We start from the raw sequence: 24,749 nt of genomic DNA, 5'->3' as shown, positions 1-24,749 counted from the left end.
GAGTAATGCACCCCCTAGCTACCACTTTGTACTCAGCTAGAGAAGGAGGCCATGCACTGTGCATGACCGCAGGTTGAACAGCCCAGTGCGACTGCTACTGAGCTAAGCTAAGCTAAGCAAGCACATCTTTAAGAGGAAGTAAAGCTTCCTCTGTAACTTGTAACTATAAGTAAACCTATGATAAGGCTTTCATATAGGTACTGTAAATATCTCCTAAACATGCACAGTTTAGGAGATATTTACATTGCATTTAGTCAGTGACATCACTGGTGCATGCGCTCTAAACGAACGGCCGCCCATGTCGTTCCTTCAGAGCCCTGTCTCGTAAACGGTGGCTCTTGCGCGCATGCGCCGGAGCCCGAGAAACCCGGAAGAAGCACCGGAGAAAATGGGAGCTGGGAGAAGATGCACTGTGCATGAGTGCAGTTTGAACGGACTGGAGGGGCCTTTACTAAACTAAGCTGGAGAGGAAAAAGCAAAGCACTGCATGTCATAAACACTTGCCTTTCCGTCCAGCCCCAGTGTCCCTTCAAATGGTTCTTTACGCCTGGGTGGTGGGACAGACTGCCCAATAACATGACCACTGTGATTAGCTGTCACAGTGCTCACATGATCAGGAGCCAATTATTAGTAGGGATGCACCGAAATGAAAATTCTGGGCCGAAACCGAAACCGAAAATGCATGATGCCCTTGGCCAAAAACTGAAACTGAAAATGACTTTTTCCCAAAATGATTTTAAATTAGATAGAAGAGGGGCATACACCAAAAACAGGCAGCGACGTACACCTGTCGCTGCCACCCTGTCGCAGTATATGTACTGTGACGGGTTGGCAAGTGGTTAATTTAATTACCAATGGTATTTCTATTATGCAGCATGAGGGGGTTAATGTATTGTCACTGCTGGTCACTGATGAATTAGTGACCGATCAGTGGCAGTTAATTAACCCCTTTGTGCTGCATTAGTGCAACCAGTATCAGTGTTAATTAACACTGGTTGCACGGATACTGGTTGCACTAATGCAGCACAAAGGGGTTAATTAACTGCCACTGGTCGGTCACTAATGCATCAGTGACCAGTAGTGACAATACATTAACCCCCTCATGCTGCATAATACTAATACCATTGGCAAGCTCGCCTCAGCTTCCCCCCCCCCCCCCCCGCCTCAGCGTCCCTCCCCATCCCAAGAATGCGATCTCCTTACTCAGTCCGCTCCTCCGGTCACTGTCCTTCCTTTCAAAAGTCCCGTCTCTGGCCGGCGGTCCGCCTCCCTGTGATGTCACTACTGCTACTACCATCTGTGCAATTGTGCATGAATGAATGAACTGACACACCGAGCGGGAGGGCGGGCGAGCGGCCGCTAATAGCTATAACTATGTGAGCGCTTCACTTCCCTGTCAGAGGAGATACCCGCATGACAGGGAAGTGAAGCGCTCACATAGTTATAGCTATTAGCGGCCGCTCGCCCGCCCTCCCGCCTGGTGTCAGGTCAGTTCAGTTCATTCATACACAGATCGTAGTAGGAACATCATTGAGAGGTGGGCGGCCGGCCAGAGGTGGGACTTTTCAAACCTGCGCTGCGCCCTCCTCCTTCCTCACGGCGGCCATAAATTTCGGGATTGTTAACCCATTTTCGGCCGAAATGGGATAGGCTCATTTTCGGCCGAAAATTTCGGTGGCCGAAATTTCGGTGCATCCCTAATTATTAGTAGAGGTCGGGAGTGGTTTATGACAGCTCAGTCTCTGTGCTGGGAGCATATTGCCTGTCCTTAGTGTAGATGCATGTCTATGAAATGTGGGCTTGAAAAAGGAGACATATAGCCAAAGATAGTTTGGCTATACTTCTCCTATGGATCGCAGGAGTGCAATTTGTTTTGCACTCCTGTGACCCGTTTTTCAGCAGAGAGCAGGCTGAAGTCCATTCTCTGCTGACGTCACAGGTGTCAGGTGCCTGGAGTGACACCCAGCTCAGCCTCTCAGTGAGCCGCTGAGAGCCTGAGCCGGCCATTCCCGGTCCCGCCCCTCCGAAGCCCAGCGCTCCAATGAGCGAGGAGGAGGCAAAGCACAGCAGAGAGCATTCAGCAGCTTTCTGCTCGGGCAGCTGTCAGAACTGAGCGATCGGTGGTGTTCGATCGCTCGGTTCTCAGTGTAGAGGCGTCACGGGACAGATGCACCATCGGATCGATGCTGCATCCCCCTAGGTAAGTATACTTGGGGGGAAAACATTAAAACCCATACTTCTCTTTTAAAGCCCAACCTCTTTGTCACTGAACATATGCGTTACGTGGGTGGCAAAAGGTCAAGTAAAATCCTTGTTTTCACCTTTTTTCATCCATTTTAGTGTCTCGGTGCTGCTGATCTCCTGCAGTCTCTCCGCAGCCATGTCCTCGTTTTCACATCGGAGGTATGGCCTTTTGGATGAAATTCTTCCATGAAGACCACTTCTGGCCAGTCTTCTCCAAACAGTAGATGGGTGTACCTGGGTCCCACTGGTTTCTGCCAGTTCTGTGCTGATGGCACTGCTGGACATCTTCCAATCTTGAAGGGAAGTAAGAAGGATGTATCTTTCATCTGCTGCATTAAGCTTTCTTGGCCGACCACTGCGTCTACGGTCCTCAACGTTGCCCGTTTCTTTGTGCTTCTTCAAAATAGCTTGAATGGCACATCTTGAAACCCCGGTCTGCTTTGAAATCTTTGCCTGGGAGAGACCTTGCTGATGCAGTATAACTACCTCGTGTCTTGTTTCTGTGCTCAGTCTTGGCATGGTGTATGATCAGTGACATCAAACTGTCTTCCACAACCTCACCTTAGCAGAGTTTGACTGTTCCTCACCCAGTTTAAAGCCTCCTACCCAGCTGTTTCTGTTTCAGTTAATGACTTTCAACCTACATATGAAATTGAAGATCATTAGCACCTGCTTGGTATATTTGGTTAATCATACACCTGACTCCAATCCTACTAAATCCCTAACTTTGTGCAAAAGTACAAAGTGCGCAAGTGTAAGAACTGACGCTGCTTTGAAGCCAAAGAGGGGTCACACCAAATATTGATTTGATTTAGATTTTTCTTCTGTTCGCACACTTAGCATTTTGTACATTGATTAAGGCCCCATACACACAGGGCATTTTTGCAGCTTCTGTTAGGAGCGTCAGACGTCTTTTTTTCTTTGCAGCTTAAAAACGCCCCTCCATGTTATTCTTTTGCCTCATGCACACACAGGGCTTTTAGGAGCTCCAAGTGGCATAGGCGTTTTTAAGCTGCAAAAAAACCCCAGGACCAGTGCGTTCTGGAGCTGCAGCGTCAAGCTGTAAAAACATCTGACGCTGCTAATGGCTGATTAACATTGCTTAACATTGCTTATACAGCGTTAAGCCACGTTATACGTTTTTTTTTCTTCAATGGTTCCCTATGGGAGCCCATTGATTTGAATGGAAGTCGCATCACAAGTCGGATTAGGATGATCCGACTTGTGGTGCGACTTGCGCTCTGAGAATCTTGAGGGTGAACTCTATGCCGAAATGGGAAAAAAATGTCGTGGGGTCCCCCCCCCCCCCCAGGTTCCAAACCAGGCCCTTCGGGTCTAGTATGGATTTTGAGGGCAGCCCCATGTCAAAGCACCTTGCCCCCATGTTGATGAGGACAAGGGCCTCTTCTTGACAACCCTGGGCTGTGGTTGTGGGGGTCTGCAGGCAAGGGAGTGGGGTCTCCAGGTGATGTCACTGGGAGGCCACGCCCCTAATGGCTATATAATTAGCTGCACGGACAGGAGCTGGCATAATCACCGGAGACATCGTCGAGGGAGGACCGTAGGAAGAAGACCAGAGGAGAGAAGACAAGAGGAAGAAGAAGACCAGAGGGGAAAAGAGCTGAGGAAGAAGAAGACCAGAGGGGAGAAGACCAGAGCGGAGGGGAGAAGAGTGGAGAAGACCAGATGAAGATTTTTAATAAACTTCTTAAAACGTTGCCTGTCATTATTTACATACACTGCCTTTTATGGGGTGAATGGGTAGGGGTACAATGTACCCCATATTCATTCACATAGGGAGGGGTCCGGGATCTGGGGGACCCCCTTGTTAAAGAGGGCTTCCAGATTCCGATAAGCCCCCTGCCCGCAGACCCCCACAACCACAGCCCAGGGTTGTCAGGAAGAGGCCCTTGTCCTCATCAACATGGGGGCAAGGTGCTTTGGGGTGGGGGGTGCCAAGCTCCCCCTGTCCCAAAGCACCCAGCCCCCCCATGTTGAGGGCGTGTGGCCTGGTATGGTCCGGGGGGGGTGGGGCTGCTCGTCCCCTCCCCTTTCCTGGCCTGCCGGGCTGCATGCTTGGATAAGGGTCTGGTATGGATTTTGGGGGGGACCCCACGCCGTTTTTTCGGCATGGGGCTCCCCTCAAAATCCATAACAGACTCAAAGGGTCTGGTTTGGAACCTGGGGGGGGGGAACCCCCATGCAGTTTTTTTCCCATTTTGGCATGGAGTTCCCCCTCAAGATTCTCAGAGCGCAAGTCGCACCACAAGTGGGATCATCCTGATCCGACTTCCATTCAAATCAATGGCCTGAAAGCCATATCAATGACGGCTCCTAGGCAACCACTGATTTTGAATGGAGGCAGAAAAAAACGCTGCTAAAAGCCGACGTGGCCAAACGTGCAATAACGCCAATGGAAAAAGCTACTAAAAGCACGTTTTACAGCTGCTTTTTCCTGCTTTTTCCTGGTGTTAGAAGTGGCTCTGCAGCTTGTTTTTTCTGAAGCCCTGTGTGCATGGGGCCTAAAAATAAACAATTAAATAGATATTTTTTAAAGTACTCTTACTTTACAGCATTTCTTCACACCTGCCTAAAACCTTTGCACAGTACTGTAGACACACAGTGAATGCAAAATAATAGAAGACATTGGTTTCAGTATGAAAGGTCACTGGCGTGGGGGGGCATGAGCCAATACCATACCAAAAGTAAAATTACCATTTCTATATAAAATTGGGTGTAAGGGGTGCAGGAAAGATCAAACGCATGGCAGGCACATGTATACAGTGCATCCAGAGAAAAATCACAGCGCTTCACTTTTTCCACATTTTGTTACATTACAATCTTATTCCAAAATGGAATAAATTCATCCTTTTCTTCAAAATTCTACAAACAATACCCCATAGGGCCCATAATACCAACGTGAAAGAAGTTTGTTTGAAAGCTTTGCAAATTTATTCAAAATAAAAGAAATCCCATGTACATAAGTATCACAGCCTTTGCTCAATACTTTGTTAAAGCTCCTTTGACACCAATTACAGCCTCAAATCTCTTTTGGGCAGTTTCTCCCATTCTTTGCCGGACCTCTCAAGCTCCATCAGGTTGGATGGGGAGCGTTGGTGCACAGACATTTTCAGATCTCTCCAGAGATGTTCAATCGGGTTTAAGTCTGGGCTCTGGCTGGGCCACTCACGGACATTCACTGACTTGTCCCATAGCCACTCCTTTGTTATCTTGGCTGTGTTGTTAGGGTCATTGTCCTGTTGGAAGATGAACCTTCATCCCAGTCTGAGCTCCAGAGCGCTTTGGAGCAGGTTATCAAGGATGTCTCTGTACATTGCTGCATTCATCTTTCCCTCGATCCTGACTAGTCTCCCAGTTGCTGCTGCTGAAAAACATCCCCACAACATGATGCTGCCACCACCATGCTTCACTGTAGGGATTGTATTGGCCAGGTGATGAGCGGTGCCTGATTTCTTCCAGACATGACACTCCCTATTCAGGCCAAAATAGTTCAATCTTTGTTTCATCAAATGAGACAATTTTTTTTCTTATGGTCTGAGAGTCCTTCAGGTGCCTTTTGGCAAACTCCAGGCGGGCTGTCATATGCATTTTACTGAGGAGTGGCTTCCGTCTGACCACTCTACCATACAGGCCTGATTGGTGGAGTGCTGCAGAGATGGTTGTTCTTCTGGAAGGTTCTCCTCTCTCCACAGAGAAATGCTGGAGCTCTGTCAGTGTGACCATACAGTTCCTTGTCACATCCCCGACTAAGGCTCTTCTCGCCCGGTCGCTCAGTTTGGCCGGACGGCCCGCTCTAGGAAGAGCCCTCGTGGTTCCAATCTTCTTCCATTAACAGCCACTGTGCTCAATGGGGCCTTCAATGCTGCAGAAGATTTTCTGTACCCTTCCCCAGATCTGCGCCTCCATACAGTCCTTTCTCAGAGGTCTACAGACAATTCCTTGGACTTCATGGCTTGGTTTGTGCTCTGACATGCACTGTTATCTGTGGGACCTTATATAGACAGGTGTGTGCCTTTCCAAATCTTGTCCAATAAGTTGAATTTACCACAAGTGGACTCCAATCAAGTTGTAGAAACATCTTAAGGATGATCAGTGGAAACAGGATGCACCGGAGCTCAATTTGTAGTGTCATGGCAAAGGCTGTGATACTTACGTACACGGGATTTTTTTATTTTTAATAAATTTGCAAAGATTTCAAACAAACTTCTTTCACGTTGTCATTATGGGGTATTGTTTGTAGAATTTTGAGGTAAGTAATTAATTGAATCCATTTTGGAATAAGGCTGTACCATACAAAAAAAATGTGGAAAAAGTGAAGCGCTGTGAATACTTTCCGGATGCAATGTCAGTATGTATACTGGGTTTAAGTTGAGCAGTGCGACAGATGACAGTCATTACTGGTCACAGGGGGACAGGTCATAAGCACATGACACATAGGCTTATAACGTAACCAGAATAAAAGAATCACATATATCAGTGCTTTAAGTGGCCCAAAAGAGGTGCCGGTACTCTATTATAGCCTATACATTTTGTCGCCCCTCCCCCCACCCCACATCAGGGTCCCCACAGAGCACCCCCCCTGGCCTGGGCTGGGACTCCGGGGCAGGGCGACTCACTGGTGGTGACTGGTCTGGCTCTGGAGTGGGAAATATTCTTGGGGGGGGGGGCAATTGAGGGCGCAGATGTCCAAAATGAGCGTACTGGTATGCTAAGGCGCACATAGAGGTGGCGGTATGCTCAAGAGCCATATTTGGAAGTGGCATACCGGCCCACTTAAAGCACTGACATATATGTGTAGGGACATGAGTCACACATACACACTGGGTTCAGCTTGAGAGATGACAGACAGGTCAAATGGTACAAGGAACATGGGTCTATGAGTAGGAGAAGAACAGGGAATATATATATATATTCTGGAGAGTCAGCCTGGGGCTGGTTTAAAAGAAAAGTATGGACCTTTTTTTTTGCAGAATCATGTTTCCCCGAAAGTAAGACCTACTAATAGTTTTGCCTCTCGCTGAAATACAAGACATCCCCGATAATAAGGCCCCCCCAAGCTTTCCGGTACCGTAACTCTGGACAGTAGCGGTGGGCGCCGCCGCGCAGCTCACTGTAGGACGCAGCACAGCCAGAGCAGACAGAACAATCAGAGAGCCCGCGCTGCTGTCTGCCGCTCGCTCTGCCTTGACAGTGAGTCACACGGGGCACAGTGTGTGGTCAGTCGGGCACTGAGAGCTGGTGACTGAGGTAGGAAATTAAGGTGTGGGGGGGATGACTGGCACAGGGGTGGGGGGGGGATCACTTACCATAAATGACACAGGAGGATCAGAGGGGGCAATCAAAAGGACACAGGAGGATCAGAAGGAGGAAACAAAAAATAAGACATCCCCTGAAAATAAGACCTAGCGCACCTTTAGGAGCAAAAATGAATATAAGACACTGTCTTATTTTCGGGGAAACAGGGTAGGTGGATGTAGCATCGGTCCAATGCTACATCTGTTCCTCGCCAGCTCCAACACTGAGAACCAAGTGATCAAACACCGCCAATCGCTCGTTTCTCAAAGCTCCCCGAGCACAGAGCTGCTGATTGTCAGTCACCGCTGTCTGCTCTCCCCCTCTTGCTAACTCCTTACCCCTCTGCTCCTGACAATTGGTGGAGAATGCGGGCAGCGTGAGGGGTGCAGGACAGTGCCTGGGCCTGGGTTAAAGCCACACAGTGCCTGGGCCTGGGTTAAAGCAATGAAGGAACTGATTAAACATGTAGCTGTGACTATTGCACAGGCACTTGCTTCTCAAGAACAGACAAATCACCTACTGGTTGAACTAATAGCAAGTTTACAGAAGAAAGTGACCCAGCAGGCCGGCAATAGCCTGGTAACTCCTCTGATCCTGACAATATATATTATACACACATGTAAGGGGTGCAGTATGATAGAGGGCATTAGCACAGGTGGCATGGGCCAACAACATAACAGGAGTAAAGGGTCCGGGGTGTAGTATGACCGATCACATGTTCAGCAGGCACATTTCTATGTATACTGGGTGCAGGGCCGTCTTTAAAGCGGTAGTATCCCGCTTTTTTTTACTTTTACCTTCAGGTAAGCCTATAATAAGGCTTACCTGTAGGTACAATTAATATCTCCTAATCCAGCACGGTTTAGGAGATATTTGCAGTGCATGCAGCCGCTCACGACAGCGGCACATGCACTCTGAAGGTCCGGCGGACCTTCAGCTTCCCTTGCCGGGAGCTTGCTGGAAAATCACTCCGCATGCGCGAGAGTGACGTCATCGCGGCTCTGGCCAATCACAGCGCCGGAGCCGCCGAACCCGGAAGAGACGCCGAGGGATCGTGGCAGCGCCCGCAGCGATGTCTGGAGGTCCATGTCGGGGCTTCGTTCTAAGGTAAGTAATACATAATGAGCTAGTATGCGATGCATACAAGCTCATTATGCCTTTGTCTTGCAGGTTTTTTTTTTTTTTTTTTGGGTTTACAACCGCTTTAATACTGATTGGACCCTGGGCAAATATTTTCTTGGGCCCTCCAAAATCCACTATTTGCTTTGGGCCCCTCAACAATGACTGGGCCCAGGGCAGCTGCCTCTTTTGCCCTGTGTTAAAGACGGCCCTGACTGGGTTTAAGGGGAGCAGAGTGTCACATGACAAGCACAATAACCAAATTCCTTTATCTATTGGGTATATAAGGTGCAGAATAACAGATAACTCACATAATATTATGTAAACTGGGTATAAGGGATGCAGAGTGACAGATAAGAGCAGTAAAAGCTATCAGGTGGACAGGCCATAGGCAGAGAGAACGTGGACTGAAATGACAAAAATTGAAATATTTCTACATACAATACGTTTAAAGTAGTGATCGACCGATATCGTTTTTTTATTGCCGATACCGATATTTTGGTTATCGCATATCGGCCGATATCTGCCGATATTTTCAGACATTTAAAAAAAAAAATTATTTTTTTTTTACACAGGTACTCTTGAGGAGAGATCTGGGGGTCTAAAAGACCCAAACCCCTCCTCTGCACTTAAAAGCATTGAAAACGCCAAGTTTGGCTGTTTTGAATGCTGTCATTTTTTTTAATTTGGCGCCCGGAAGTGAAGTCATGACATCACTTTCAGGTTTTTACACGGAGACCCGATCAGAGCCGAATGCAGCTTTGATCGGGTCTTCGGCGGCCATGCAGGTAGGATGCCCGGGTCTTCCGGTGCGACGGGAGAGCCGCGGAAGGTGGCGGGAGGGGGGGGGGGGGACGTCCCCTTCCTCTCCTTGTAATGACAGCCGAGCGGCTTCTTAGCCCCATCGGTTGTCATTACAAGACAGCCGACCGTGGGCTATAGACGCCGGTACCGGGGTGATGCCTCTAGCTGCAGGCATCTCTCTGGTACAAGCACTTTCCTGGAATATCGGCAATATTGGTACCTTAGGGGCCGATTCCGATATATCGGGGAAAGGGCAGATCGGCCCTCGATATATCGGCTTTGCCAATAATCGGTCGATCCCTAGTTTAAGGGGTGAAAAGTGACAAATGACAGACATAAAGGGTATCATGGGACAGGTAATGAGCTGACAAGGAGAGGAATAATGAGCATATTTCTATGGAGAATACTCACTGGGTATGACGGGTGATAATGGCGAGAAGGTGATAATGACAGGTGATAAGCACAATGGCCAGACTGGGTAGATGGGTGTGGAGATACAGATGATAGATTCAAAGGCCTCACAGGGTAACCGGTCATGAGTATAGGGGCAATAGGCTAACAGACAATAATAAGAATGAGAATGCATCTATGTATGCTTGGTCCATAAAGTCCAAAAAAGACATGGATGAGTGAGTTTGGGGTGGAGGAACTTGAATGGCCTGCACAGAGTCCTGACCTCGATAGAACACCTTTGGGGTGAATTAGAGCGGAGACTGCGAGCCAAGCCTTCTCGTCCAACATCAGTGCCTGACGTGACAAATGCGCTTCTGGAAGAATGTTCAAACATTCCCATAGAACAGTGTTTCCCAACTCCGGTCCTCAGGGCACACTAACAGGCCAGATTTTAAGTATTACCTTGGGGAGATGCAGACTAGAATACTGCAATCACTGAGCAGCAAATGAGATCACCTGGGATGTATTTCAGTTTTCTTGCAAACCTGGCCTGTTAGTGGGTCCTGAGGACCGGAGTTAAGAAACATTCCCATAGACACACTCCTAAACCTTGTGGACAGCCTTCCCAGAAGAGTTGAAGCTGTTATAGCTGCAAAGGGTGGGCCAACTCAATATTGAACCCTACAGACTAAGACTGGGATGTCATTAAAGTTTATGTGTGTGTAAAGGCAGGCGTCCCAATACTTTTGGTAATATAGTGTACATATGCTTGGTAAAAGGAGTGTAAAATGACAGATGACACCCATAAAAGGTCACAGGGGAACAGGACACAAGCACAACATGAAAGGCACTATGGGAATATTTCTATACAGGGTGAAGAGTGTACAGTTGTGCTCAAAAGTTTGCATCCCCTTGGAGAATTGGTAATGTGTGTGGACGTATTCATTTCCCATACCCCTGAATGTTCTGATCTTTGAGATGTATCTCCAAGAGTCTTTTAAAAGTAGCCATACTCCCCGCAGTTACCACCAATTGTGGAAGAGAGCTCTACAATCTTATCGCCCTTACTGTAGAAACCCCCACTGCGTAGCCTGAGGTTAAATCGCTTCTCCTCTAATAGCATTGTATGCCCTCGTGTCCTCTTACACTCCTTGCAACTGAATAGTTTATTTTCTATGCTGAGATCACCATTGAGGTATTTATAAATTGCTATCATATCCCCTCTTAAGGTGTCTCTTCTCCAGGGAGAATAAATCAAGCGTTTTTAAATGCTCCACATAATTAAGGTCTTCCAATCCCCTAATTAGTTTAGATGCCCTTCTCTGGACTCTCTCCAGTTCCAAACATATCCTTTCTGAGGATTGGTGACCAGAACTGGACAGAGTACTGTGGTCGGACCATGGTTTTATAAAGTGGCAGGATTAACCACTTTACCACCGGAGGATTTTGCTGTCTTCCGTCCAGGCCACTTTTTGCGATTCGGCGCTGTGCGAGTTCAACTGACAATTGCGCGGTCGTGCGATGCCGTACCCAAACGAAATTTACGTCCTTTTTTTCCCACAAACAGAGCTTTCTTTTGGTGGTATTTGATCACCTGTGCGATTTTTACTTTTTGCGCTATAAACAAAAAAAGAGCGTTTATTTTGAAAAAATAACAATATTTTTAACATTTTTTTATATGAAATTCCCCCCAAAAAAGATGTAAAAACCAATTTTTTTAAAAATTTTTGGCCAATTTGTTTTCTGCTACCTATGTTTGGTAAAAAAAAAAAAATCGAAATAAGCGTATTTTGATTGGTTTGCGCAAAAGTTATTGCGTTTACTAACAAAGGGAAAGATTTCTGTCATTTTTGGTGTTTTTTTTTTAACGCGTAATGGCGGCGATCTGCGATTTTTTTTGCGGGACTGCGACATTGCGGCGGACAGATCGGACCCTTGACTGACATTTTTGACACTTTTGGGGGTACCAGTGACATTACTGCAGTAATCAGTGCTATACATATGCACTGTTACTGTAAAAATGACACTGGCAGGGAAGGGGTTCATTTTATTGGAGAGGGAGGGGTTAATGTATGCCTGGTGCTTACTGACGTGTGGGGGGGGGAGGTGACTGAGTGAGTCATGGACAGATCAGATGTTCAGCTATGCTGAACACTCCGATCTGTCACTCCCTGTCACTATGGAGATCCGCCCGCTTGTGTTTACACAGGCGGGCGGATCTCCACACTAGATCCCCGGCGATCGGGGAAGAGCAGCGGCGATCGCCGCTGCTCCTCCCCTGGCCCGACTCCCGCTGTGAATGAAAACAAGCGCCGCCCAGAAGGGGGAGTGTCTGACGACGTAGTACTACGTCGTCAGACGATAACGAGCCACTCTGCCGCAGTTGGTAAAGCGGTTAAAGTTGTCGATGAGGCTCCGAAATCTTGCAGGTGGTAGAGCTGTCCATTCGTCTTGGCAAAATGCCTCCAGTCCAGGTTAGGCAAAGTCTTTGGTCCTATTGCATAAACCGCACATTTGTGGATCTCCCCAAAGCTGCTCTTTGGTATTAAAGCGGAGTTCCACCCATTTTTAATACGTTGGATTACATAGATGTAAGTAATCCCCTTTAAAACGACTTTTACCAATGGAAACCTTTTTTTTTTTTGCTAGTAAATACCTTATTTTCTTGTTTATTCCTCCTATTGTTTATTCAGGCCGTTCTCTGCCCAGCCTCCTCTCAGTGAGCGAGGACTGAAAGCATTATATCCTCACTGAGAGGAGGCGGGGCAGAGCATGTCCTGAATACAATGCATACAGTACAACTCACTGAGAGGAGGCGGGGCGGAGGCGGGGCAGAGAACGGCCTGAATACAATGCATACAGTACAACTCACTGAGAGGAGGCGGGACGGAGGCGGGGCAGGTCACGGCCTGAATACACACAATACAGCTCAGCTCCTGGGTAACACTGCAAGATTTCTGGCATGGAATACATCCCAGCACACACTGCGAATCGCCGAATGACGTCATCGCCGATCGGACCCGGAATTGAGGAGAGGAGGAATAAACAAGAAAATAAGGTATTTACTAGCAAAAAAAAAAGGTTTTAAAGGGCATTACATACATCTAAAGTTACGAAAATGGGTGGAACTCCACTTTAAGGAGACTGTGATGGCCTCACCTTTTTCTGCTGTAATCACTGGAGGGTCAGCCTGGCCTTGGGCTTTGGGTCATTGTCGTGCTGGAGAGTCCAAGAGCGTCACATGTGCAGCTTTCCTGTAGATCAGGGGGGTCTTCAAACTATGGCCCTCCAGTTGTTCAGGAACTACAATTCCCATCATGCCTAGCCATGTCTGTGAATGTCAGAGTTTTACAATGCCTCATGGGACGTGTAGTCCCGCAACAGCTGGAGGGCCGTAGTTTGAGGATCCCTGCGTGTAGAAGAATGCAAACAGTCTGTCAGTTTTTTCTGCTAACATGCTGCACTCATTTTGCCATCTTTTTTCATAAGATCCTTGCTTTTAGAACTCACCCCCCTTTCACAACATCAGTGAGCCACCACCATGCTTCACAGTTGGGATGGCATTCTTGTCACTATAGGCTTTGTTGCCCTCTCTCCAAACATAGCACTTATGGTTGCAACCATAAAGCTCTATTTTGGTCTCCTCACTCCAGATTACATTGTGCCAGAAGATGTAAGGCATGTCAAGGTGTTGTTGGGCATACTGAAACCGGCCTTTTTGTGGCATTGGTGCAGTAAAGGCTTCTTTCTGGCAACTCCACCATGCAGCTCATTTTTATCGTTGTATTGTGCTCCTTGAAACAACCACCCCGTCTTTTTCCAGAGCAGCCTGGATTTCTCCAGAGGTTACCTGTGGGATTTTTCTTTATATCCCAAACAATTCTTTTGGCAGTTGAAGCTACAATCTTTCTTGATCTACCTGACCTTGGCTTGGTATCAAGAGATCCCCGAATTTTCCACTTTCTAAAGTGTTGCTAAACCTTGGTTTTTTACATTAAAATAACAAACATATTATAATTACCTGCACTGTGTAGTTAGTTTTGCACACAGCAGCCTGGATCCTCCTCTTCTCGGGCCCCATGCCGGCACTCCTGGCCCCTCCCTCCTGCCGGGTAGGCCCACAGCAAGCAACTTGCTAGGGGGGACACCCAAACAGGCGTGCTCCCAAGCCGCGGCTCTGTCCGCAGCTTAGCCCTGCCCCCTCTGTCTCCTGATTGGCTCACTGGCTATGACTGACAGCAGCAGGATCTATTGCCAATCAGAAGTGCAAGTCCCTGGAGAGCCAAAGTTCTTGTGGACACCGCTGGTTTAAGAGGGGGCTCAGGTATTAGTGGAGCTGCTGCACACAAACGTTTTTTTTATGCAAAGAATGCATTAAGGTAAAAAAAAACCTTGTGCCTTTACAACCACTTTAACCGGTTGCCGACCACACGCCGCCTATTTACTGCGGCAGTGTGGCTCTCCCAGGCAAACCGACATAGGGCTACGTCGCTTGTGCGCCTGCAGCTAGGGGGCGCTCCAGCCCCCGCTCGTCAGCTGGGATCCCGATGCACGGGGCAGACAGCTCCGATTGCTGCCTGACACCCGCGATCGTTCCCTGCTGAGAGAGAAGGTCGGTCAGCTGTTGTAAACACAGCTGACCGTTCTTCTCCCTGGAATGATCACAGAGCGCCTGTGATCCTTCTATATAGGATCACAGGTCTCTATGGTCATTCCACAAACCACGCCCCCCAGTTAGAAACACGCCCCTAGGTACACATTTAACCCCTTGATCATCCACACTGTTTACCCCTTCCCTGCCGGTGTCATTATTACAGTAACAGTGCATATTTTTAGCACTGATGTCACTGGTCCCCCCAAAAGTGTCAAAAATGTCAGTTAGGGGTCCGATCTGTCCGCTGCAATGTCGCAGTTCCGCAAAATATAAAATCGCAGATCGCCGCCATTACTAGTAAAAAAAAAAAGACATAAATCTTTCCCGTAGTTAGTAGATGCGATAACTTTTGCGCAAACCAATCAAAATACGCTTATTGCGATTTTTTTTACCAAAAATATGTAGCAGAAAACAAATTGGCCTAAAATGTTAAAAAATTTTGATTTTTTTAATTATTTTTTTTGGAATGTTATATAGCAGAATGTGAAAAATATTGTTTTTTTTTTTTCAAAATTGTCGCTCTTTTTTGTTTATAACGCAGAAAAAAGAAAAAAAAAAAAAAATCGCACAGGTGATCAAATACCACCAAAAGAAAGCTCTATTTGTAGGAAAAAAAGGACATCAATTTTATTTGGGTACAGCGTTGCATGACCGCGCAATTGTCCGTTAAAGTAACACAGTGCTGAATCGCAAAATATGGCCTGGTCATTAAAGCGGAGTTCCGGCCTCGGGGGTGAAATTTAGATAAAAATACCCCCGGGACAGTCAGGGCTAGTACATTCCACAATGGATAGCCTCTGAACTGTCCCGGGTTGCACTTACCTTTTAGAAGAAATACTTACCTTGAAAATTCCTTCTCCAGCGCTGCCATTTTAGGTGTGGGCAGCTGAAGCCAGCGTGTCCTCTTCCGTGTCCTCTTCTCCTAGAATGCGCCTTTACCGGCCCCGCTCGTCACTTCCGGTGCAGGCGCGTCATTCCTGCACAGCTTATGGGCATTCCCAGAAGCTGTTTAGCAGGGAATGACACGCTTGCACCGGAAGTGACGAGTGGGGCCGGTGCAGACGCATGGACTTCTGAGAGCGATGACGTTCAGCTCCCAGGAGTCATTGCAAGCCGGAAGTGACGGCGCGGGCCGCGGGAGGAAGTGGAAGGAAGTTGAGTATATTTTCTTCACTATCAAGGTAAGTGACCAAAAAAAAAAAAAAAATTGGGAGCATCCATTTCTTTTTCAGGTGGCCCTTAAAGCGGAACTCCGCTTTAAGTTCCAGAAGTGGTTAATAAGTGATTAAACAGTACTGACTGGCAAAGTCAAGGCTTTGGATATCTTTTTATATCCTTTTCCATCTATAGATTTCCATTAACTTGTTACGCAGGTCTTTTGACGGTTCTTTTCTGCTCTCCATGGCTCAGCAGCTAGCCTGCTCAGTTTATCCACGTGAGAGCCAACAAACTCATTGACTATTTATACACAGACACTAACTGCAAAAATAAAAATTCCCCAGATGTGGGAAGTTACCCTTTATTTGGCATTGTAACCTGTGTGTCACCTGTATGTCACCTGTGTGTCACCTGGTGTGTCTGTACCAAGGCCAAACATTCCAGGGGATGGAAACTTTTCATCAGGACCATTTGGGGAAATTTATGTTATCATTAGGATTTAAAAATGAGCCAAAACAACTTTGTGATAATAAACGGCTTCATATGGTCCTTAAATAAAAGAGTTTTTTCGGCGTGATTAGTCATTGGCGCAATATCAATGCCAAAATGGCACAATTTCTGCCAGGGGATGCAAACTTTTGCTCACAACTGTACAATGGACACATTTCATAAGAGGTCTGGTAAAAAGGAAGCATGGTGACAGATGACATTTTAATACCAGGTGGGTAAAAAAAGATTCAGATTTACAAATATACTATACAGGTGAGAGAAATTATACAGGGTGGGAAAAAGGGGTGACAAATGACAGATGTTATTATACAGACTGGGTATATATTTGGGGGGGGGGGGGGTATTTGCAGCACAGATAACAGGGATGTTTGTATACAGACTAGGTATAGGGGTGACAGATGACAGCTGAATTATTAAATAGGGTGGGTATATGTGGTGAAAGAAGATATAGTATATGAGGTGACATATGACAGGTATAGTATTATGCAGGGTGGGTATATGAGGTGACATATGACAGGTATAGTATTATACAGGGTGGGTATATGAGGTGACATATGACAGGTATAGTATTATACAGGGTGGTAGGAGGTGACATATGACAGGTATTGTATTATACAGGGTGGGTATATGAGGTGACATATGACAGGTATTGTATTATACAGGGTGGTATGAGGTGACATATGACAGGTATAGTATTATACAGGGTGGTATGAGGTGACATATGACAGGTATAGTATTATACAGGGTGGTATGAGGTGACAGATGACAGGTATTGTATTATACAGGGTGGTATGAGGTGACATATGACAGGTATAGTATTATACAGGGTGGTATGAGGTGACAGATGACAGGTATAGTATTATACAGGGTGGGTATATGAGGTGACATATGACAGGTATAGTATTATACAGGGTGGTATGAGGTGACATATGACAGGTATACAGGGTGGGTATACGAGGTGACATATGACAGGTATACAGGGTGGGTATATGAGGTGACATATGACAGGTATACAGGGTGGGTATATGAGGTGACATATGACAGGTATACAGGGTGGGTATATGAGGTGACATATGACAGGTATACAGGGGAGTATATGATGTGACATATGACAGGTATACAGGGTGGGTATACGAGGTGACATATGACAGGTATACAGGGTGGGTATATGAGGTGACATATGACAGGTATACAGGGTGGGTATATGAGGTGACATATGACAGGTATACAGGGTGGGTATACGAGGTGACATATGACAGGTATACAGGGTGGGTATATGAGGTGACATATGACAGGTATACAGGTTGGGTATATGAGGTGACATATGACAGGTATACAGGGTGGGTATATGAGGTGACATATGACAGGTATACAGGGTGGGTATATGAGGTGACATATGAGGTATACAGGGTGGGTATATGAGGTGACATATGACAGGTATACAGGGTGGGTATATGATGTGACATATGACAGGTATACAGGGGAGTATATGACGTGTCAGGTATTTATATAGGATGGATGTACACTATTGTTCAAAAGTTTTAGGCAGGTGTGAAGGAATGCTGTAAATGAAGAACTAGAAGCATTAATAGTTTCTTTTTTATCAATTAACAAATTGGAAAGTAAATGAAGAGAAAAGCAATCCAATCAATATTTGGTGTGCCCCCTCCCCCCCCCCCCTTTGCCTTCACACCAGTATCAGCTCTTCTAGGTAGACTTGCACACAGTTGATGAAGGAACTCGGCAGGTAGGTTGTTCTATGTACATCTCGGAGAACCAAGCACAGATCTTCTGTGGATGTCGACTGCCTCAAATCCTTCTGTCTCTTCCTCATCCCAGACAGACTCCATAGTGGGGAGATCAGGGCTCTGTGGGGGGCCAAACCATCTCTTCCAGGACTCCTTGTTCTTCTTTACCCTGAAAATAGTTCTTAAAGCGGTTGTATCCTCAAAAAAACAAAACAAAAAAAAAAAACCCTGCAGGACAAAAGGCATAATGAGCTAGTTTGCATGGCATACTAGCACATTATGAAATACTTACCTTAGAACGAAGCCCCGACCCAGTTGCCCGGACACCGCTGAGGCAGCTGAAATCTTCACTCGGCGTCTCTTCCGGGTTCGGCGGCTCCGACGCTGTGAGTGGCTGGAGCCGCGATGACGTCACGTGGGATTTCACTTTCTGGCAAAGAGCTCTGAAGGAGTGGGGGCAGGCGCGCCACCAACATATACCTACGGCAGTTCGCGCAGGAGGAGCTGCCTGACGCAGTGTAACTACGGCGGGCGGTCCTTAACCACTTTACCACCGGAGGATTTTGCTGTCTTACGTCCAGGCCACTTTTTGCGATTCAGCACTGTGCGACTTTAACTGACAATTACGCGGTTGTGCGACGCCATACCCAAACGAAATTGACGTCCTTTTTTCCCCACAAACAGAGCTTTCTTTTGGTGGTATTTGATCAGCTGTGCGATTTTTACTTTTTGCGCTATAAACAAAAAAAGAGCGACAATTTTGAAAAAATAACAATATTTTGCATGTTTTTTTATATGAAATTCCCCCAAAAAAATGTAAAAATCAAAATTTTTTAAAATTTTTGGCCAATTTGTTTTCTGCTACCTATGTTTGGTAAAAAAAAAAATCACAATAAGCGTATTTTGATTGGTTTGCGCAAAAGTTATTACGTTTACTAACTAAGGGAAAGATTTTTGTCATTTTTGGTGGGTTTTTTTTAACGAGTAATGGCGGCGATCTGCGATTTTTTTTGCGGGATTGCGACATTGTGGCGGACAGATCTGACCCTTGACTGACATTTTTGACACTTTTGGGGGTACCAGTGACATTTCTACAGTAATCAGTGCTATATATATGCACTGTTACTGTAAAAATGACACTGGCAGGGAAGGGGTTAATTTTATTGGAGAGGGAGGGGTTAATGTATGCCTGGTGCTTACTGACGTGTGTGGGGGGAGGTGACTGAGTGACACAGGGACAGATCGCATGTTCAGCTATGTTGAACCCTGCAATCTGTCACTGTTTGTCACTTAGGAGATCCGCCCGCTCTGTTTACACAGGCGGGCGGATCTCCAAACTCGATTCCCCGACGATCGGGGAAGAGCAGCGGCGATCGCCGCCGCTCCTCCCCTGGCCCGACTCCCGCTGTGACTGAATACAGCGGGAGCGAGCCTTCGGCGGCACGCGAGCGCCGCCAACAAGGGGAGGAGTCCAGCAACGTAGGTCTACGTCGTTGGACGATAACGACCCACTGTGCCGCAGTAGAGGCACAGTGACTGGTCGTAAAGTGGTTAACCGGTTAAATCTTTGCCTGGGAGAGACCTTGCTGATTCCCCCTGTGTCTTGTTTCTGTGCTCAGTCTTGCCATGGTGTGTGACCTGTGACCGTCTTCCACAGCCTCACCTTAGTAGCAGAGTTTGGCTTTTCCTCACCCAGTTTTAAGCCTCCTAGCTGTTTCTGTTAACCACTTTCCGACCGCCGCCGCAGCCTGCCTCGGCTGCGTGAACCGACGTATGGGTCGGTTCGCGGGAGCAGTCCGGGTGGCAAGCTTGCCTGCCGCCACTTGGCAGCGGGGGTGATTATCCACGGGATCGGAGGCACCAATTGCCGCCGGGCACCCGCGATCGCTTCCCGCTGAGAGAGAACGACGGTCGGCTGTTGTAAACACAGCCGACCGTTCTTCTCTCTGAAATGATCACAGAGCACCTGTGATCTCTCTATATAGGATCACAGGTCTCTATGACGATTCCACGAGCCCCGCCCCCATACAGTTAGAAAACACCCCCCTAGGCATAACTACGAGCAAGATTTATGTTATTTTTATTTATTATTTTCTTTTACTGGTAATGGCGGCGATCAGAGTTTTTTAGTGAGACTGCGACATTGCGGCGGACAGATGTTTTTTTTTTTTTTTACTAGTAATGGCGGCGATCTGCAATTTTTTTTTTTTTTGCGGGACTGCGACATTGCGGTGGACAGATCGGACCCCTGACTGACATTTTTGACACTTTTCGGGGGACCAGTGACATTACTACAGTAATCAGTGCTAAAAATATGCACTTTTACTGTAATAATGACACTGGTACCCCCAAAAGTGTAAAAAATGTCAGTCAGGGGTCCGATCAGTGCGCCGCAATGTCGCAGTCCCGCAAAAAAAAAAAAAAAAAAAAAAAAAATCGCAGATCGCCGCCATTACTAGTAAAAAAAAAAAAAAAACAATAAAAATGACAAAAATCTTTCCTATAGTTAGTAGCCGCAATAACTTTTGCGCAAACCAATCAAAATACGCTTATTACGATTTTTTTTTACCAAACATATGTAGCAGAAAACAAATTGGCCAAAAATTTAAAAAAATTTTGATTTTTACATTTTTTTGGGGGGGAATTTCATATAAAAAAATGTGAAAAATATTATTTTTGCAAAATTGTCGCTCCTTTTTTGTTTATAGCACGAAAAGTAAAAATCGCACAGGTGATCAAATACCACCAAAAGAAAGCTCTGTTTGTGGGGAAAAAAGGACGTAAATTTCGTTTGGGTACAGCGTTGCACGACCGCGCAATTGTCCGTTAAAGTCACGCAGTGCCGAATTGCAAAATAGGGCCTGGTCATTAAGCAGCCAAATCCTCCGGGGCTAAAGTGGTTAATGGGGACACAGACAGCAATAAAAACTGACAGGGGTTCTAATCCCCCTCCACTATCTAAAACGAAATAAAAAATAAAAAAGTTTTGCCTTTAGTTGTACTTTAATTTCCAGGGATTTCCTCTCACTTTCTGTTTGGCTATGGGACAGGAAATGAAGGGAAGTCTCCCAAATGAGACACAGATGGCTAAAAAAATAAATAAATAAATAAATGATGATAGAGGGTTTAACTTTCCTTTACTCAAAATGAGTAAAACTGGTTAATGACGGTTTCATCCTACATATGAAATTGATGATCATTAGCACCTGCTTGGTATGATTGGTTAATCATACACCTGACTCCAATCCTACTAAATCCCTGACTTTGTGTGAGTGTATAAAGTGTAAGAACTGACGCTGGTTTAGGGGGTCACTAAATATTGATTTGAAATTGATTTTTCTTCTGTTCAATCACTTTTCATGTAAATTGATGAAAATAAACAAATAAAACAGATCTTCCTTTACAGCATTTCTTCACAGCTGTATGAAACGTTTGCACAGTACTGAGGTAACGGATGAGAGGTAGGAGGAGTCTGAAGGGGGCAGATGGGGGGCACAGGCAGTGCGGGCTCACAATTCATAGAAGGCAGGTGACGGGTGCAGGGAGGGGGTGTGGGCTGACATTAGATGGGGGTCAGGTGAGGGGCACAGGGAGGGGACAACTGATGGGCACAGAGGGGTGTAGATTGACAAGTGATGGGCACAGGGGAGCGTGGACTGAAAACTGATGGGCAAAGGGGAGCGTGGACTGAAAACTGATGGGCACAGGGGACGTGGACTGAAAACTGATGGGCACAGGGGACGTGGACTGAAAACTGATGGGCACAGGGGAGCGTGGACTGAAAACTGATGGGCACAGGGGGACGTGGACTAACAGGTGATGGGCTTGGGGTGACTGCTGATGGGCACAGGGGAGCGTGGGGTGACAGTTGATGGACACAGGGGGAGTGACAACTGATGGGCAAAGGGGGGGTGTGGGGGTGACAACTGGTGGGCACAGTTGGGTAAGGGGGTGACAACTGACGGGCATAGGCGGTGCGGCAGTGACAACTGATGGGCACAGAATGGTAGGGGTGACAACTGATGGGCACGGGGGGTTTTGGGGTGACAGCTGATGGACACAGGGGGGGTGTGGGGGGTGACAACTGGTGGGCACAGCTGGGTGGGGGGTGACAACTGATGGGGACATGGGGGTGACAACTGATGGGCACGGGGGTGTGGCAGTGACAACTGATGGGCACAGAAGAGTGGGTGGGTGACAACTGATGGGTACAGGGGGGTGACCTTGATGGGCACGGGGGGTGTGGCAGTGACAACTGATGGGCACAGAAGGCTGGGGGTGACAACTGATGGGCACGGGGGGTGACAACTGATGGGCACAGGGGGGTGATAAGTAATGGACACAGGGGTTGTGGCAGTGACAACTGATGGGCACAGAAGGGTGGGAGTTGGTGACAACTGATGGGCACGGGGGGTGACAACTGATGGGCACAGAAGGGTGGGGGGGTGACAACTGATGGGCACGGGGAAGACAACTGATGGGCACAGGGGGGGAGTGGCAGTGACAACTGATGGGCAGCGGGGGGTGATAAGTAATGGGCACAGGGGTCGTGGCAGTGACAACTGATGGGCACAGAAGGGTGGGGGGTGACAACTGATGGGCACAGGGGGGGTGACAACTGATGGGCACAGGGGTCGTGGGGGTGACAACTGATGGGCACAGAAGTGTGGAGGGTGACAACTGATGGGCACGGGGGGGAGGTGACAACTGATGGGCACAGGGGGTGTGGCAGTGACAACTGATGGGCACCGGGGGGTGATAAATAATGGGCACAGGGGTTTGTGGCAGTGACAACTGATGGGCACAGAAGGATGGGTGGGTGACAACTGATGGGCACGGGGGGGGTGGGGTGACAACTGATGGGCACGGGGGGGTGGGGTGACAGCTGATGGGAACGGGGGGGGTGACAGATTATGGGCACAGGGGGTGAGAACTGATGGGCACAGTGGGGTGTAACAATTGAAGGGAGGTGGGGGAATAGATGGGGTGACAACTGATGGTTATGAAGGGATCAGGGTGAGGAATGACAGAAGGGGTCCCCGGGGCCCTCAGAGGACAGGAGAAAGCGGCCAGGTTGGGGGTCCCCATTCACACTATGAGGTATAATGATATAAAGATTCGGCATTAGGCGGGAGAGGTGGGAGGTCCCCAGGAGCAGCATTCCTCCCGGTCACCCCGCTCCCATCCCCTCCCATTATCGCTCCTCACCCGCTCCGCCCCTTACCTTCTCCGCCTCGCTCAAGCCGTCCTCACCGTGCTGACGTCACGCACCTGAAGAAGTGCGTGCCGTGCGCCGTGACGTTGACTTCACACTTCGAGTTTGTTGGTAGGAGACACTTTGCATGCCTGAGCTCGGGACCCCGCCCTCTTTTTATTATAACTTTCATTATAATTATTATTTATTATTTGTAGTATTATTATTTACCAGTTAAAGTATTATTAATATCATTATGTATAATAATATTGTAATGAATAATATAAATAATAATGTTGGCTTTTTTTTTTAATTATATGAATGCATTATGTATTATTAATATTATTTAAAGTGGTATTCTTATTATTAGAAATAATATAACAAACTAAAAATAACAAAATATTATTTTAATATTAATAATAATTACATTAAATAATAATAAATACAACTACAAAAAATAGGAAGAAAATAAATGCAAATATTATTTACATTTCTTTTTTCCTATTGTTGTAGTATTTGTAATTTTTATTATTTAAAGTAATTAATATTATTATTATTATTATTATTATTATTAAATTAACATTTTATCATTGCTAAGTATTATAGATATTACTAATAAAAATAATAATAACAGTGTTTATATGGCAGTGAAGACTCCTTAATGTTCCTCAAAATAAAGTGCTATTGGTGCAATGTAAGTTCATAAAGTGAAAAGCATGTGGCCAGTGAAGTCTCCTTGATATTCCTCAAAATAAAGTGCTGTCGGTGCAAAAGTGTTGAAATTGTAGGATATCTCATGCAGTGCTCAGTGTTCCACTCCTCAGCAGCAAACACACTTACCAGATCTCGTGGACCCCATAGCCTTACAGCATGTGAGTCCAGCAGGCTTTACTGGTAAGTAAGACCAAGTGTAATTTCTATACTTCAGTAGCGGCTGGTGCATTGGGGGCACAGGGGCGCTGCCCCCCCCCCCCCCTATCCATGCCTCCGGCCCCTAGGGCGCCGGACGCATGGATTCCAAGGGGTTTTTTTTTTAAGCACATGATTAGAGCCAGAGGCTCTAATAGGCTTCAAAAAAGGGTAGGCTCGGGGCGCACAGCATCGCGCCCTGAGCCCACCCAGTTGTATTACAATAGCGAATAAATATTCGCTATTATCACATGGATCCTCCTCCCAGCCAATCAGGAAGCGGGTCCTGAGACCCGTTTCCCGATTGGCCAAAAGGAGAGGCCATGCTATTGGCCAAGGAGGAGGAGGGAGGAGACACAGGGGAAGCCACCGCCGCCTGCTCGCCACTTCAGTCCAGGGTGAGTGAGCCGGCGACGGGGGGGGGTTGGTATGGTGTGCAAGCGAGCTGGTGAGGGGGGGGGGATGTGGTGTGGTCCATTTGGCAACGTCCTTGCCAAAGCTATGGCTAATAGAAGGGAAGAGAGAGAATCCAGATGTAGCACTGCCCCCGCAAGTACTGCCACATTCCCCATTTCCGGGTCCCTCTGAGTTACCAGCATACAAAGATGACGGTTTCAAGTCCTTACTTTCTCCTTCCTTGGCTCGCTCCAATAATCAGTGAGGGGGCATTTTGGTTGTTTTTTATAAATTAGGGATAGGA

The 24,749-nt window shown here is 47.0% G+C and overlaps 1 protein-coding gene across 2 annotated transcripts in view; it reads right to left on the bottom strand.

The window, feature by feature from the left end:
* The window catches only part of MAPRE1 (microtubule associated protein RP/EB family member 1), an 83,258-nt gene extending 60,046 nt beyond the window's left edge, over positions 1-23,212 (bottom strand). The window contains exon 1 of one of the 2 annotated variants that reach the window (XM_082271665.1): positions 23,171-23,212. Coding sequence is in view for 1 of the 2 variants with exons in the window: in XM_082271662.1 (XP_082127788.1) it covers positions 2,322-2,763 (442 nt within the window). In the remaining variant the exon portion in view is untranslated. Of the gene's footprint in view, positions 1-2,321; positions 2,885-23,170 lie in introns of those variants that run through there. The other variant, XM_082271662.1, reaches the window with a different exon arrangement.
* Positions 23,213-24,749: the final 1,537 nt, after the last annotated feature.

This window comes from Pelophylax lessonae (assembly GCF_965119305.1).
Source record: "Pelophylax lessonae genome assembly, chromosome: 11".
In the NCBI taxonomy this organism is placed as follows: Eukaryota; Metazoa; Chordata; class Amphibia; order Anura; family Ranidae; genus Pelophylax; species Pelophylax lessonae.
Note: the sequence above shows the minus strand (reverse complement) of the source record. Positions and strands in the feature narration are given on the sequence as shown.